General features: G+C 44.7%; 1 protein-coding gene across 3 annotated transcripts in view; it reads right to left on the bottom strand.

Annotated features, from left to right (window-relative positions):
* The window catches only part of FLNB (filamin B), an 89827-nt gene that overhangs the window by 24269 nt on the left and 49625 nt on the right, over window positions 1-15933 (bottom strand). For all 3 annotated transcript variants that reach the window (XM_041459973.1, XM_041459983.1, XM_041459966.1), the window contains exons 10-28: window positions 15512-15674; window positions 14037-14234; window positions 12216-12353; window positions 10952-11078; window positions 10280-10416; window positions 9725-9918; window positions 9292-9405; window positions 8646-8789; window positions 8195-8318; window positions 7786-7946; window positions 7163-7253; window positions 6751-6920; window positions 4598-4715; window positions 3641-3903; window positions 2433-3030; window positions 2045-2218; window positions 1507-1669; window positions 964-1124; window positions 116-283 (exon numbers count right to left, since the gene is read on the bottom strand). In XM_041459973.1, the coding sequence (XP_041315907.1) occupies window positions 116-283; window positions 964-1124; window positions 1507-1669; window positions 2045-2218; window positions 2433-3030; window positions 3641-3903; window positions 4598-4715; window positions 6751-6920; window positions 7163-7253; window positions 7786-7946; window positions 8195-8318; window positions 8646-8789; window positions 9292-9405; window positions 9725-9918; window positions 10280-10416; window positions 10952-11078; window positions 12216-12353; window positions 14037-14234; window positions 15512-15674 (3406 nt within the window). The remainder of the gene's footprint in view (window positions 1-115; window positions 284-963; window positions 1125-1506; window positions 1670-2044; window positions 2219-2432; window positions 3031-3640; window positions 3904-4597; window positions 4716-6750; window positions 6921-7162; window positions 7254-7785; window positions 7947-8194; window positions 8319-8645; window positions 8790-9291; window positions 9406-9724; window positions 9919-10279; window positions 10417-10951; window positions 11079-12215; window positions 12354-14036; window positions 14235-15511; window positions 15675-15933) is intronic.

Genomic DNA, 15933 nt, shown 5'->3' on the forward strand with positions numbered 1-15933 from the left:
GCAGAGGGAAATGCTCATTCAAGTGGCACTGCCACCTTTGCAAGCAGGGCCAGGACCATGTTACCTGCGCAAACACAGATATGGCCACAGCCAGATGAAATACTTTGGTTCTTACCTCTGGGTCCTGTCACCACCACTTCAAGAGGTGCTATTCCTGCCTTGCTGGTGTCTACAGTGAAGGACTGGGGGATTTTGGCTCGAACAGCTGTACCCAGACCTGGTCCTGCTATCTTCACCTTGCTGGGATCCACAACATCCTTCACAGGAACCTTGAAAGGACTGCCTGGAAGTTGACATTGTAAGTGTTAAACACCACAAGGTTAACAGTTACAGAGAACAAAAGATTTTTTTCTCTGCCTTTCCTTAGGCTTTTTTATTACTAGCCCTCTGTTGCAGGCAGGAATTACAGCCCCACAGCCTCCACACTATCCCTCTGCTTCTGCAAAAGCCAGAAGTGTAATGATGGTGCTTCCACAGTTTCACAGAATTGGTGTCAACCATCTGTGACCTATCTACTTCTCACACCTCAGGAAAAGAAACAAACATGAAAGAAGTCAGAAGTGCAAATGAAGCATCACGGAGGCAATACATTTCCTTATATCTTACTGTGTTCAGTATGTCAGCAAAGAGAATGGGAACAACAGGAAACATCCCCTCTTACTGCAGAACAGGATCTTTAATGCATCCACAGACCAAAGGGCTATTTTCATAACCTAAAGTATTACACACCACTTGTATATAATACCAGTTATTTGTCAAGGGTTAGTGTCCCTTTTCCTGTTCCACTCATTTGTACCCATTTGAGCAAATGTCACTGCCTTTTCTGCCTGAATTCTGAGGAAAAGCAGAAAGCCAAAATCACATCAACATCCCACAGCACAAGAGAGATGCAGCCAAATGAGAACTCTGAGTCCATAGTTGGACTTCATCCCCTTCTGAAAGCAACCAAGCAAGAGCTCTTACCAGGAATATGCTCTCCCCCATACGTGATGTTAACATCGTAATCTCCTGGAACATAAGGAATATACTCGGCACTGCAGCTCCCATCTTTGTTATCTTTACAGCTAATTTTAGATTCTGAAGGTCCTTCAACAGTTATTCCAAGGCCACCAATTCCTGCCCCTCTGCAAGACAAACATACATTGTTAGAATCCCCTGCTTCTAAAGCAGCTTTGTAGCCTTCACATGCTCTGGCTGCATTTTCATCCTTTTTGGAAATGTGGTATCCTGGCTTCCAATGTTCAGCCTTCAGCATGTGCTGCCATGCAAAGCTTTTCAGTAGTGCCTCACTCAAATTTTCCTAGAATTTTCTCCTCAGTAACTATCAATCCCTCATGTTGAATGTTGGCAGAGCACAGTAGATGATGAGGTAGCACACAGTCATCAGCTGGACATGGCTTGGCCTTTTTATAAATATTTGTACTGAGTTTAGCATCCTGCATTGCACACACCACTATGCTCCTCCCTCCCTCAGATATTCCTTCAAGATCGAAGAGGCCCCATCACCTGGTGACAACTGAAAAGGCATTGGGCTGATTTGTGAAAGCTTCTGTAAGTCCAGGTCCTTGTGCCTTCACACGTGATGGATGGCAGCCCTCTGTGACATTCACTCTGAAGGGACTATTTGGCACAGGCACACCATCATATGTCACGCTCACTGTGTGTGGACCTGTTAAAAAGAGCCAAACATCTCCTGAATTCCCTAGAAGTGCTCATGACTTAACATAACTCAAGATGCTACAGACTTCAATGTCAGTATATGGATAAGAGTTTCTTCTTGTATTTCACAAGACTTCACTAGTATCGTGTAACTGAGATTCCATCTACAAACTGTTCTTCTAAAGACAAGTTACCATAAAAGCCAGTTCTTAAAGTTAAAAAACAGCTACTTCCTGCAGAATTAGCTCCTCTGCTGGCAGACCTCTTGCAAAGATGCCAACAAGTTACTGGCAGACCTCAGGGGTTTGCCAAATGAAAGTGGCAGAAGAGCTGCTTGCTCTTGGTTTTCCCCTTTCAAGTGAAAGAAAACAAGCCCCGAGGTTACCCTTTTCAAATGGCGTGTACTCCACTGAATATGTTCCATCCGCGTTGTCTTGGATGAGACAGTCTGTGGGGGAGCCAGATGGGCTCGTGATCTGTGTCCTGATGTGGTCACCACCAGCCTTCGTTAGAGGTCGAGCATCCACAGTGAACTCAGTTGTAGCTTCTCGGAAGACATCTACAGGAAATGTTTTGAAGAGTCACTTCAAGAAGTGCAATATATTCCAACAACAAAACATTTAGTGAAACAGCATGATAAACAGCTTGTTTGGGAACATGAGACTCTTGTCTGCCCAAGGATCACCATGGAAACATTTTACAACTTTCAACACTCAGAATTCACAGAAAGGACAGCAAGTCCTACAAATTCTGATAACAACAGTTAGTCTCACCTTTTCCTTCGACTCCTGGCCCAAACACTTTAACTCTGCTTGTGTCCACAGCTGGCTCCACTTTGACCCGAGCTGGGAACTTAGGCACTTGCTCTCCTCCATATCTCATCTTGATTGTGTACATGCCAGCTGAGAGGGGCACGTAGGTAATGACATAGGTCCCGTCTTTGTTATCATCGATCCGGACCTCAGCTTTGGAACCAGTATCTGACACCATGTCCACCCGCAGGTCCCCGGGACCCGCTTCCGTGCAGTCGACATTCAGCAGCCCTGCCTCGCCTACTTTACCACGCTCCAGACCTGGGCCTGTGGCAATGACTTTAGAGACATCAAATGGCATTTCTATATCTGCCTTAAAGGGCGAACCAGGAATGTGAACTTCTTCAAAGAGGATGTTTACAAAATACTCTCCAGGCTTTGTAGGCAGGTAGGAGACAGAGCAGGTTCCATCGCCATTGTCCGAACATTCAATTTTAGCTTCACACGGGCCTTCCACTGTCAAACCCAAACCTCCAGTTCCTGCTCCTTTGGTATCTATTGTAAATTGGGCTGGTTTTCCAACAAGGCCCCCTCGAAGACCTGGACCATGAGCTTTTACCTAAAAGAGAATAAGAAGTTGAGCTACATGGCCTTTTCCATGTTTTTGCCAGAAGACTTCCTACTTAGATTTGCTTGTATGTGGGACTTGATTAACAGGCTCTTAAAAATACACAGAAGGCACCGTCTCCTTTGCCACTCAGCCCTACATTTTTACTGTAAAGCTGGTACTTCTCAAAAGAGGTTTCTAGGCAAGGATATTTATAATCTCACCATAGCTGTTTTTATACAGCCATGGGAAATAAAAGGTGGAAATGTTAAAATATTTGATGGCTGTACACATGTTTTTCTTGAAATACATCTCCTTAGAAAAATAGCATCTTAATACAGAGATGCTTATCAGACTTCTATTAAATTAGGAGAGACACCTAAATTTGCTACATTATGCAGGATATTTGCCATCTTTTTTATTAATTCAACATTTTTTTCAAATACAGTGTTACAGGAATGAATTCTACAAGCCATAGAGGCTGCAGAAAGAATCACTGAGTACTCTGAGTAAGGATGTTACTGGGTATGTTTTGGCCAAGACCAAGCCAAGTCTCATGCAATAGCCCACAATTCAGTTTTCAGGTACCAGTTGCTGTTACAGCCCTATACTGTTCACTTACCTTGGAAGGGTCTGGAGGTAATGTGGCCTCCACAGTGTAGGGGCTCCCTGGGATTGGGTTGCCATCATAACTCACATCCACCACATAAAGTCCTTCTTCCCGTGGGATGTATTTTGCAGTGCTGCACTCCTTACCCAGAACTGGTTCCACCAGACATGGCACAGCTTTCCTCATAGGACTAGAAATATTAACCTCCAGTTTACCTTGCCCACCAGCTCCTTTGGTATCAATTACAAATTCCTGATCCTTCCCTACTTCCACTCCTGAAAAAGACAAAACCCATATTACATTACTTAACATCAGACAATGGTCCAAGGAATCTCCCATGCACATATCACTGAGGGAGCAGGTACTGGCAGAGCCCTACCCAGTCTGCATTCCTCTGCAGGCAAAAAACCCTCCCAAGCCAAACAACAAAAAAAAAAAAACCCAACAAAACCAAATGCTTTGGTTAATTGACATTACAAAGCTAGAGGGGAAAACAAGCCTGTAAGGTGTGGTCTGACAGTATCAGAGGCTCATTTCAGCAAAGCAACAATATTTCACAGGCTTAAGTTCTTCCACTTTAGCAAAACAAAAAGACTGTATGAATGACACTGTGCATTGTAGGAGTTTGATACATTTGAACAGCCATCTAGCCCTCAGGGAAACAGATTTCATCACTGAGTGCTCAGTCTGGTGAAGCATCCAGCTCTGTTCACCACAAACTACCAAACCCCAAACACATATTTTCTCCACATTACTATGTAATCTTAGCAAAAAAGAAAAAAAAATCTAAATTGAAATTCAGCCTTCAGGAGGACCACCTAAATAAGTGTAGTCAAGTTATAAAGTTGATCCCCAGCTGCAGCAAATTAAAAAGGAGATTGTTTTGCCTGCTCCTGTTCCAGCAGGACATGTTGGCTATTACCCAAACTCCAGAGACCCTTCAGAGGCTTCCAGCCCACAGGTACTTACTGTTTTCGAGTCCATTGACTATAACTTTGCTTAGGTCTAGAGGAGCAGCAACGCCCACTGTGAAAGGGCTTTTAGGGATAGGATCACCGCCGTAAGTTACCAAAACCTTCATTGGACCCTAGTTGGAGAATTTACATGTTAGCTCAGTTCCTCACTTCACACAGACACACCAACACCCAAGCAGAACATAACCACATCAACTAATCTATTTTATCTGGCCATAGCCAAACTTACTGGTTTATGGACACTAAAGCTCACACCACTGCAGACCTTCAAAGTACTAAATAGATTTTATTGAACACAGGAAGAGCAAAAAAGACAGTTGTTTCCAACATTTAACTGGACTATTTTCAAGCTGCCTGGCAAAGCCTCCAGCTCAGGCTGGCTCCACCCCCACTGGTGCTCAGACCTGACAGCTGAATGAATGTCCCACCACTCCAGACCAGGTATCCCTTTCCACCACATCGGGAGGCCAAAGCTAAGACTGCAAAGAGGCCATATTATTATAGCATCTGAAATACCAGGGGTTTAAGCTCTACAAGTCAGAAAGATTAATGCTCTTGTGTATTTTGGCTGGAATGCTGCACAGCCACAGCAAGCTCCAGCCCATGATGTGTGTTCCTTTTATTCTCTCCTACCGCAGTCCATATTTTAGCTATATTCGCTGTTTGCTTACTTTTCACTCTTGGCCGGTCCTGCTCCCAAGTGAAATAATCATGGATGTTTCATGCAAGCTAGTGAATAGCTTCCATGATTATTTTTGGTTGTTTTTAGAAAACACTTACACGGGTAGCTGTAGCAACACCACGAGATAGATAAGACCAAATAAACAACATTAAACCAAGGCTGCTCTGCAACTGACGCTGCCCCTCAGGAATTTAACTACCTACTCCATCCTCCCTCTGCTCTGAGGAGTCCACAGCCTCATTCATAAGCTACTGCTTAGGAATCTGAGGAGGACAGGGTCCAGGAAAGACCTATGTGCTTACAGCATGGAGGGACAACAAGGCTACTCTAATAACTGAGCAGTCTATTTTCATCTCTTAACCACTGCTCTCCTGCCACTGCTATTTGCAAGCATCTCCTGTAAGCCCTTCCATAGTGCTTCCATGACCCATGGTACTTCTCCAGATGGAAGACCCAAGTGGAAAATCTGGTTTGGGCATCCTGGCTTGTTTCACCAGTGATTTTCAGGTGAAGCACAGAAATCTGGTACTGCTCAAGAATGCATGAAGTACAGAGGAATCCTCCCTTCTGCATACCAGCCCTGACTAAACAAGCCAAAGCCTCTCCAAACAGGCACGCCAGCCACATCCTGAGATCATGCAACTGCTTTGTCAAAAAACAAACACTAGCTCTACAGTGCTTCCAAGAACTCTGAACCAGCATTATCAGTTAAATAGTACTGCAGTTTTCCTTATCAGTTCACTTTTACATAGCTCCATTCAAGGAAGGCAGATGACCTAGTAGTACATTTGGTTGTTCAGGAGAAGAAGAGTATCAAAGCACTTTCATCTCAGCACCAGAGCACCTACATCCTCAGAAATACGAGACTGGTGCATTCTGGTGTTTAGTGGCCTTTTACAAACATACAAGTACAGTGTAAGGAAAAATACTTCTAGCTATTAGGATCTCACACTTTCAGCTCTTTAATGGTGTTGCTAGAAGGGCACCAACTTCACCACTTGCCCACTGGGAACTAGTGCAGCGTCACCCAAACTCTTTTTGTCCCTGCTCTGGTTTGCACTCCAGCTCCTTTGACACCAGCAGCCTGCTGACAACCTCAGCTCTGCAGGACTGCGGCAGCTGGGACAGCAGTCAGCTCCATGGAGCTGGAGTCTGGGAAGGTTTGCCACCTTTCTTCTTCAACTGATAAGGTATGGAATGATGATATGAGCTGTGTGCTTCTGTGTCAGTATCTCTCCTTGCCATAGAAAAGCAAACAGTGGCAAGCTATCAATAACTACACCAGAAAAACTGCATTAGTGCTTTCCAACTCCCACTGTACTGCAGGCATGAGAGATCCTGGGGAACACGATACCCTGGTAAGTTTTTTTGGCTTTTTCCTCTGTGCACAGGTACTAGGGAGGAAGGTCACTGCACTACAGCAACAGGAGCTGCTCACTCCTGTACCGCTAAGGAGTCAGACATACCTGCTGTATGGGCGTGTACCTAATAGTGTGGGAATAGTCATAGTTGTCAATGATATCCAGATCCATCACTGCCTCTCCTGGCACTGAGCTGCTGAACTGCACATCCAGTGGTGCTTTTCCAGCTCCCTTGGTGAACACTGTGAAGTGTGTTGGTTTGCCATTTTCCACACCTGAAGAAAAACGTTAATTCTAATTTACACACAGCTGACACAGAGAAACTCTCCTCAAGAAGGATTCAGTACCAATAAAGCCCAGCCCAGCCAAGCAAAATATCAAGGGAAAGGCATTGTTTGCAACTGCCTGACACCCCACCCTGCTGCTGCATCCCAGCAATGCCCAGCCAGGCTGTGACCATCCTGCAACAGCTCTTCATGATCCAGTACTGGTCACACTACATGAACCCAGCTCTCACCAGTTTTGTTCAGCCCAGGTCCTTCAGCTTTCACTTTGCTGGCATCATGTGAGGGGTCCACCTTAACTCTGAATGGGCTGGCAGGAATTTCCTGCAAAAGAAACACAACTCCAAAAATAACCAGGTCACTCTTCCCTAGCCAAAATTAAACAGGTCATAGTTTTAAGGTAATTCTGTTATAATTCCAGCATCTTGAACAAAATTTCACCTCACTTAAATATTGCCTTATTGGGTAGTATAACTCAAAATACAGGGCAAAGTTAACAGCTGAAAGTTTGTCTCTCTCTGCTCTTTAAGACATTTTCCCCATATCTTCCTTGAAAAGCCACTTGGGTTTTTTACCTTTAGAAGGCAACCTTGCCCCACCATGGAGACCACATTCACTATGCCAGTCCAACACATTACACAAACTTCAGTGTCCCCAACCAGCTCCCCTCACTTACATACATGCAAGTATTATGAAAGAAGTTTCCATTTTTTACATTGCTATAGAAACAGTGACCAAACCAAGTGCATGTGAGCTGATGTGGAAAGAGCCAACTGTGAACTGGCACATGCATGGTGATCAAAGAGCAGATAAACAGATTCTCGAAACATCAGGCTGCAAAATGGAGATTACAAACCTCTCCTGCAAAAAGCACTTTAATAGTGTAGCGCCCGGCAGCAGGTGGTGAGTATTTCACTGTGAATGTATCATTAGCATTGTGGATGATGTCGAAATCTATGTCCTCTTCCTCACTGCTGACCACACGAGCATCACACTTAATTCCAACACTGACATCACCTAGGAAAAGCAAGTGGAGGTTTTGCTACTGGACAGCACAGACACTGCCAGCCAAACAGCCAGACCATTCCTACTTCTAGATGAGTCACCATGTTAACTAATTAACAGATCAGATCACAATTCACTGCAATGTTCTGCTTCCCAAGGTTTTTCCACTAAATAAGGAAAACCAGCATGGAACAGTACACTAACCCCTCCTTGCATGACCTGTGAATCTGATACCACAAAATAACCCAGCCTGCTTTTACCTTCTCCTGCATCTGTGCAGTCCACAGTGAAGTGGGTCGGCTCACTTGCCTTCAGGCCAGTTCTCTCCACGCCAGGTCCAAACACTTTGACTTTCTGAGGGTGACTCCCTTGACCTATAAGGACCTACACAAATTCACAAGGGTCAGAATCACACATCTCTGTCGCACTTGAGATCACAGCCAAGTCAGAACATTGCTTGGAGAGGAGCTATAGGATAACAGATGCAAATGAATGGCCCCAAATCGCCCAGGCTGCAGCTGGGCTGATAGGATACCACCACGTGAGCTTGGGAAAACAAAGATTTATACAAGTGGATAGGTTTCTAAAAAAATAAAGCAGAAGGGTACACGTCCTTGAAGTTTACAGAAGGGTTCTACCATCTAGTTGTACTAACAAGTAGTTGTGAGCACCAATGTCCTATTTGGCTAGAACTATTATCTCTGTACTTACCCTAAATGGGCTATTGGGCACATTGGCTCCTCCCCAGACAACAGAAATTGTATGTTTGATTGGTTTAACTGGCACATAGGAGCAGGCAAACACACCATCAGGCTTGCTCTTTATCTGGATATCAATAGGGTTTCCTTCTCCATCCTAAAAAGCAGTAATACAAGCAGAAGGTTCAGGCACTTCAAAAATGTTTGCATAGTTTAAACTGCCCAAGACTGCTCCAAAATGTGTCAGGTTGTTTTTTTTTTTTCCCAGAACTGCAGTTCAGAAATACTGAAGAACCGTGCAATTTACACTCCTGCAAGTCTTCTTCATCTAACACTTGCTCATTCATACACCATCCTACAACACACAAAATTCACAGGCTCAGAGACACTTCAGTGCTTCCAAATGACAACTCAAGGAAATTACACCTTGCTTTGCTTCCAAGTAAGGAAGCAAAGCCATGTACTTCGTATACTTCAGAGCAGTCACTTTGTCTTCAGCTGTTGCCTGACTACATTACACAGATCAAAGCACAGAGCTTTGACTGAATTACAAATGCCCAGAATTAAGGGGTAAGTGAGTAGGAATACTTAAGGCATTTTTCTAAACAATATTAAAGTTCTTGTGCTGCAGTTTCACACAGCTGCCTTTGGGTTTTTACCTGTGCATACATCTTCAGAGGTGCTTTCCCAGCATCCTTGGTTTCAACTGTGAACTCAGCAGGATTGTTCACTATACAGCCAGTCCTCTCCAAGCCCGGGCCATAAGCCTTCACCTAAAAGAGCACCTCAAGAATATTAGTTTGCAATTCAGAAAGAGAAACAAAACAAAGTGATTTATGTATGAAGACCTGCCCCCTCCACAAACCCCATGAAGCATGTGATACTACTTCAGCAAGTTTTCATTACATTAAATCAAAACCACAACAGTGTTATTCGAAAAAGCTGGGGAATATCTGGCTGGATAATATCTTGGCAAATTCAGAGCTTTAAGCAGAGGCAGCTTAAGAGTCTGCTACCAGAATCCTTTAGAAACATCCCTACTGTAGTTACATCCAAGACATGCTGTGCCATGGGTGAACTCCTGTGCCTCACCTTATCCGCGTTGAAGTCTCCTGAAGCTGGTCGAATGAAGGCCATGTAAGGGCTGTCTTTTATGTCCTCATCATCACACATGATGTGCACAGCATATTCACCAGGCTCTTTGGGCCAATACTTCACATCACATGAGCCATCGTTCTTGTCATCACACTCAATTTTAGCCTGAGAAGGGCCTTCTATTGCAAAGCCTGAAAAAGGAACAAGTTAGGTTTGGTGGCGGCCACTAATTTAACACCACTTCCACAAATAGCTTTTTGTTAGCCTTAAACATGCCTGATCTCTCAGTTACCCCTCTTCAGCAATACAGGAGATAATACATCCATCATTCCCTTTTCGATCTCATCCCACAAAACCCCAGATTAACACTCTCCATCATACACACTCCTGTCTCTAGGACATGCCTTTGATACTCTGATAGATGTTAGTGTTTAGACCACAACGTGTTACAGACACGGTTTTTTACTGTTGGGAAACCTGTTGTTTCTCATGAGTTCACTGCTAGCCTTGCAAGATACAAATATTTCAGGGAAACTAAGTCAAGTAACATACCAAGAGAGCCAACTTCTGTACCAATGGACTCAACCACAAAGTCAGCCGACTTGCCCACAACTCCTTCGTGCAGTCCAGGCCCCCAGGCTCGCACTTTCTGAGGACCTGCTTCATGACCCACCTGAACTTCAAAGGGGCTACCAGAGAAAAACAAAGCATGGTATTAGAAACGGGGACACACACAGCATCTATGTTTTTCCCCAGGCATTTTAATGAGGCTCTACATTAAATTTTCCAAATTAATAGATGGTATCATGTGGTGGCAGAATGCTCATCAGTGTCTTTCTAGCAGAGATGTCACCCAACCCATCACCATCTTCCACCACAAATCCTGAGTGCCAAATACTTGCTCTGCTTGCTATAGCTGTGGACACTGAAATAATAGAGCCCTTCAAAATCTTACAGCAAAGTTCAAGCTGCATGATCCACCATGTTTTATTAGGTTTTTTATTCATGATTTTGTGTTAGAAAGACTGATACAAATCACCCTTCAGAGCTTTGTCAAGCTGCTGCAGCCCAAAACCAGGCTGTTAAAAATAAAAAGTTACAACAACAATTTGCCACTAACTTCTCCCCAGTGCTTCTTCAAAGGTCAGTGTTGCTTTAAAAGCCCACCAACTACACAACCCACTGAAGGACATAAAAATGCCCAAAAGGCTACTTTTGACTCACCTTTTTGGGATGTTTTGCCCACCCCATGTAATTGTGACAACGTACTTCCCTGGTGTGGCTGGATAATATTCAAATGTATATATACCATCCATAAAGCCTTTTTGTTTCACCAGCTCCTCCAAGCCCTCTGTTGAAAGATCAATTCAGCATTGAACTTAACAATTTCCATCCTGCTTTCAATTACTCAGACAAGTTCATGTTTTCTAGTATTTATTTTAGCTTGCAAGAATAAATTTCTTCCACCAGAAAAAAAAAAAGGTCAGGTTATAAGGGAAGTTAGTTCTAGCTGCCCTCTAGGACAAAGACAGCAAACACTTCCAGAAGAAATACAGCAGAAAGTATTTTAAGTTACCAGACTTAATAAGTTCCCTTGTGTTTTATTTTCTTAGTCTGCAGTATGATGCATGTCATATGTTAAAACAAAAAAGCTTAACATTTGTCAGACTTTGTAACCACAAGTATGCAGGGAATGCCTACTTTTCATTTTCTTCAAGATGAAGAATTTAGGAAGAAAAGCTTAATACGCTAAAATTTACATTGATATGTCTGTTGCTTTTTTTCCCCCCAGCCTCAAGAAGCCACACAGTCAGAGCTCTGTGTGTGTGGAGGAGGTGAAGGCAATACAATGCACCTTTGAATGCCTCCAGAGGTGGGGGGAGGTGGCGGGCTCAGAGTACCACACAGGGACTGCTGCTGGCGGCCGCATGAGCCAGCGGCCCCTGTGCTCCCATCCTCCCAGGCACGGGGCCACATCCAGGGCTCAGGACCAAGGGACCTGGGGATGGATCCTCATAGATGGTCTCTGTTAGCCTATGGGCTCCTTTCCTCCTCTGTTTGTGTGCCCAATCTGCTAGTGGCACCAGGAATACTGCTCTGAGCAATTCCCAGCTTTATGAGAGCAGGATTTCCATCATGCCAGAGACCATGGCGTGTGACTTGCTTCCACAGATTGGAATGAAGATGCAATGTGTACCCATGAAGCTTGGAGGCCACAGCAGGCACACGCATGGATTTTCTCAGTTTTGCTAACTGATGCATTAAAATGGAAAGACCTAAAACCAGATTTAATCTTACCCAGCCCTGCAGATCAAAACTTCCCCAATAGACACAAAGTACTCATAAACCATTCTGAAATCTGGCTTTTTATACAGATCCCATCAGTTCCATCAGGACACCATCTCCTTCCTGCTCTTCCTTTTCCCAGGCTCTGCTCCTCCCCCTTCTCCAAAAGACATGCACGGCACAGATTCACCCCAGCACTCACTTGGTCCCTTTATAGTCACTCCAAGATCTCCGCTCCCTGCTGCTCTCGTATCAACCTTGAAGTCGGCCGTCTCCCTGATACGGACGCCTTTGGGCTGCAGACCTCGACCAGTGGCACGACATGCGTTGGGGTTGCAGGCTGCAAAGGAACTTCAGGCATTACTACTGTCTCTGATCTCAACATACAGGTAGCCTAGCCAGCCTGGGACAGCCTTCAGTTTAACGGTGACTCAGGGCAACCACAGCTTAGCTTTCAGCAGAAGCTTATAGCACTAAGGCAGACAGACATGAGTCTGCCCGGCTGCTGTCTATGCCCCCTGGCTTTTAGGCAGTAGCAGTCAGTGCTGTCAGGCAACACTGACCCTGTCCAAGACCATTTTTTAGAATGATTGCGAACACTGAAGCCCTTCTGCTTTCCAATTCAGTGCCACTTATCAATACAAGACTTTTACACAGCTATCACATAGAGATATTTGCCACAGACACGACCTTTCCGACGCCTTTCGCATTGAGGCCCACTGCAGTGTAGGGTGAAGGGTCCCTCTTGCAGATAAGCCCCAGTGAACAGTATTATTCTGCTGGTCTTTCAGAAGCACATGACTGGGATAACTGCTATTAGCAAAGCTGAGTTTTGCCTGTGCTTCATTAAAAGATGTCGCGTCAAACCCCCCCGTTTGTCACAGTTCACACTTTCACAGAAGCAAAGTCACCAAGCCCTCTGCAGACTGAAGCAGGGGGGGGCAGGAGGGTTACACATGGCTTAGGCTTATCTTGACCTCTTTACTCCGAGCACTTCTCTGGGCCTGCAGAGTGGCTACAGAAATTTTGCGCACTTAGGAATAGTTTTCATTACACAATCCCAGCTGTCATGAGGTTTTCAACGCCAAAGACCTGAGAGGTTTGAAGAGACTTACAAACAACCACAGCTTCCCAGCACTGTAAACCAAACAGGCATTTTCCTCAAGCATGCCGTGCTTACAGCAGGAGCACAAGTCTGCCAAGCAGCTTGTTAGGTTTTCACTCATTATACAACAGCTTACAGGTTTTCCCCTCACCCCTGCAGCAGCCAACATCGCCCCTTGTCCTACACCGGACGGTGTGAGTGGGGATTGGGTGCCATCTGCCAGCTCTGAAAGCTCAGTGGGAACACGTGGCTGATGTGGAGTGGGAACAGCTTGCAGGGCACTTACACAGCTGCGTCAGGCAGCCTGTGGTTAAGCCAGTTTCACTGACTGGGTCACACAAAGCTTCAGTTCGTTTGCAACTTTCCTCCCCAACCCCAACAAAACCAAAAATCCTTTGGCTGGGACAAGCTGCAGGCTAGAAGCTTACAAAGAGCAAACATGACGGAGCATCCTGCACACCTCTTACCAACTATGAAGCCATTAGCAGTGAAGTCCAAAATTCCACAAATGGAGGGTAGCTCAGGAGAGATGAGCAGAGATCTAAAAGCATAGGAGCACGTAAGGATGGAACAGAAAGCAAATTAGGTGTCCATTAAGGAGGAAAACAGTAAATATAGTCATTTGAGGAACAAGGGTGGAAAACAGCAAGACACTGCACAGCTGGATAAATTACTCAAAAAAATTCAAAGGGCAGCTTAACATTTGTAAGTCTAGGCAGAAAGGAAACTAGCAACAAAAGCCATATTACTGTTAGAGAGCACTGGTTTACCCTGAGAGTACTCAGGTGACCCACTGAAACAGGACCAAGATGCTGAAAGGTACAGAGAATATAAAAGGCATGATCCAAGCATATTCTGTGATCACATCCAAGGAGAAAAGTGTCCATCTACATTTATATGCATTTTTAAAAAACATACCCTCTCCAACGAGAACAGTGCAAGGAGTTTTGGGAATTGCCTCCCCAGCAAAAGTCACTTTGACAATGTGAGGACCAGCTTGAACAGGTTTGTAGGTGCAACGGTAGACCTGGTTGCCTTTGTCTTCCACTACAACTTCAGCAAGGCTCCTTCCCTGAGGATCCTCCACTTCCACAATCACATCACCCACACCAGCACCTGCAAATGAAACAAGCCCAGCTGAGCCTTGGCTTCCCCACCAGCAACAGGCCCCCTGTTTCAGACTACCACCAGCTGTCTGGGCTCAGCCAGCCATCCTCTGCTGCCAATTCTAGGCACAACCTCTGCCTTCAGCTTTTGCTGACAGCAATCAAACATTTGAGCAGGGAGTGGGAAAGACAGCACGGTGGCATTCCAGGAAGTCAAACTGACAGGGGCTCTGCTGCTCCAGCCACAGGGTTTCACAACATAGTACTGAATATACATACATCCTGGTTACCCTACGAACACCACCCTGTAGCACCTCTATCGCAGATCAGCCCACAGCTTTACCAGTCAGTTCAATCTCTCAAGCTTTGAAGTGGTTTAGATTAAGAGATTGGACAAATGAATGCTGGTCTAACAAGGATCCTCTCTGATGGACTATATATATTCACTTTTGTTCAGACACCTGCTCCTCTCACATCTTATTCAACTCATCATCCAACAAAAACAGTTTTCTATACACTTTCAGAGGCCAGACATGTCTTTACATGATTCAGACCACTCCCTCTCCCAATTAGAGGCTGAACATAATACTTGCCTTACTATAACCATATTTAATTTTATTCCTAAGCTCCCTCAGGCAGAATTTCAAATATGCTACGCAGCATATTTTGGTGTTTAAACGCTACAAGTAACTGCCCTAAGTAGTTTCACATTGTTCTAAATGAATTAACATTTGTAGCATCTTATTGACTCATTCCTCTAGGCTACAGCATTGGTCTAATAGCAGGTAACAAATAATGTGATGGAGATGCCCTAATGAAGATAGTAACCCTCTAATAATTACAATAGAGGTTGAAACCAGTTCATCATTGAAGTATGAACTCAAAGTAGCACTGCAGCAGGTTCTTTCTGTAGAGCTAAATATAGAACACACTACACGTTTACAGTTGGTTCACAGTTTATCCTTCACATTTATGTTCAACGTGTCACATTCCTGTTTAAAATGAGCTGGGGAAAGAAACCAGCCAGGAACTTGACTGCCGCCATCCAGCAAATTCATGGCAAATTTCTGGGTCAGGCTTAGCACCCTCTTGTCCCAGCTCAGCTCTGCACTTCAAGTATTTCATATGCAGCTGAAGCCTTCTGAGCAGCCCAGCTGTTATTTCACCAATGAGTTTGATGGGGCTACAAATCCTCATCCATCGTACAGGTTTTTTTATTTTTCCAAGGCCTTAGGTTCTCACATTTGAGAACACTGCAGGATTTCCATCATCACTCATCCTGCTTACCTGCTGTGTAGAGGTCAAAGTAGGTAGATTTATTGGCAATGTTCCCTGCTGCCTCCAGTCCTGGTCCCTTTGCTGTCACTTTGCTTGCATCTCCCTGGGCTTTGTCAACATTCACTTCAAATGGGCTCTTCGAGATGTGCTGCCCAGCAAACAGGACTGAAACCTAGGGACAGACAGCATCAGCTTGGACCTATCAGGTAGAGGCAGAGCTCAGATCACCACCATAAAGCCAAGCACAGGGTCAAGCACCTGCACTCCTAACACAAAGACTCTTTTCCTCAGAGGTGAGGGACCATCCATCCCACAACCCTCATCACATCCATGCTAACTGCTGGCCACCTTCTTAAAGTTCTGTTGATTACAGAGTCAGGCACACCAGCATGGAAGCTTGAATCAGGATGTGCCAATGTAAGGTGGATCTC

This window comes from Pyrgilauda ruficollis, unplaced genomic scaffold (assembly GCF_017590135.1).
Source record: "Pyrgilauda ruficollis isolate IOZ18807 unplaced genomic scaffold, ASM1759013v1 scaffold10, whole genome shotgun sequence".
Taxonomy (NCBI): domain Eukaryota; kingdom Metazoa; phylum Chordata; class Aves; order Passeriformes; family Passeridae; genus Pyrgilauda; species Pyrgilauda ruficollis.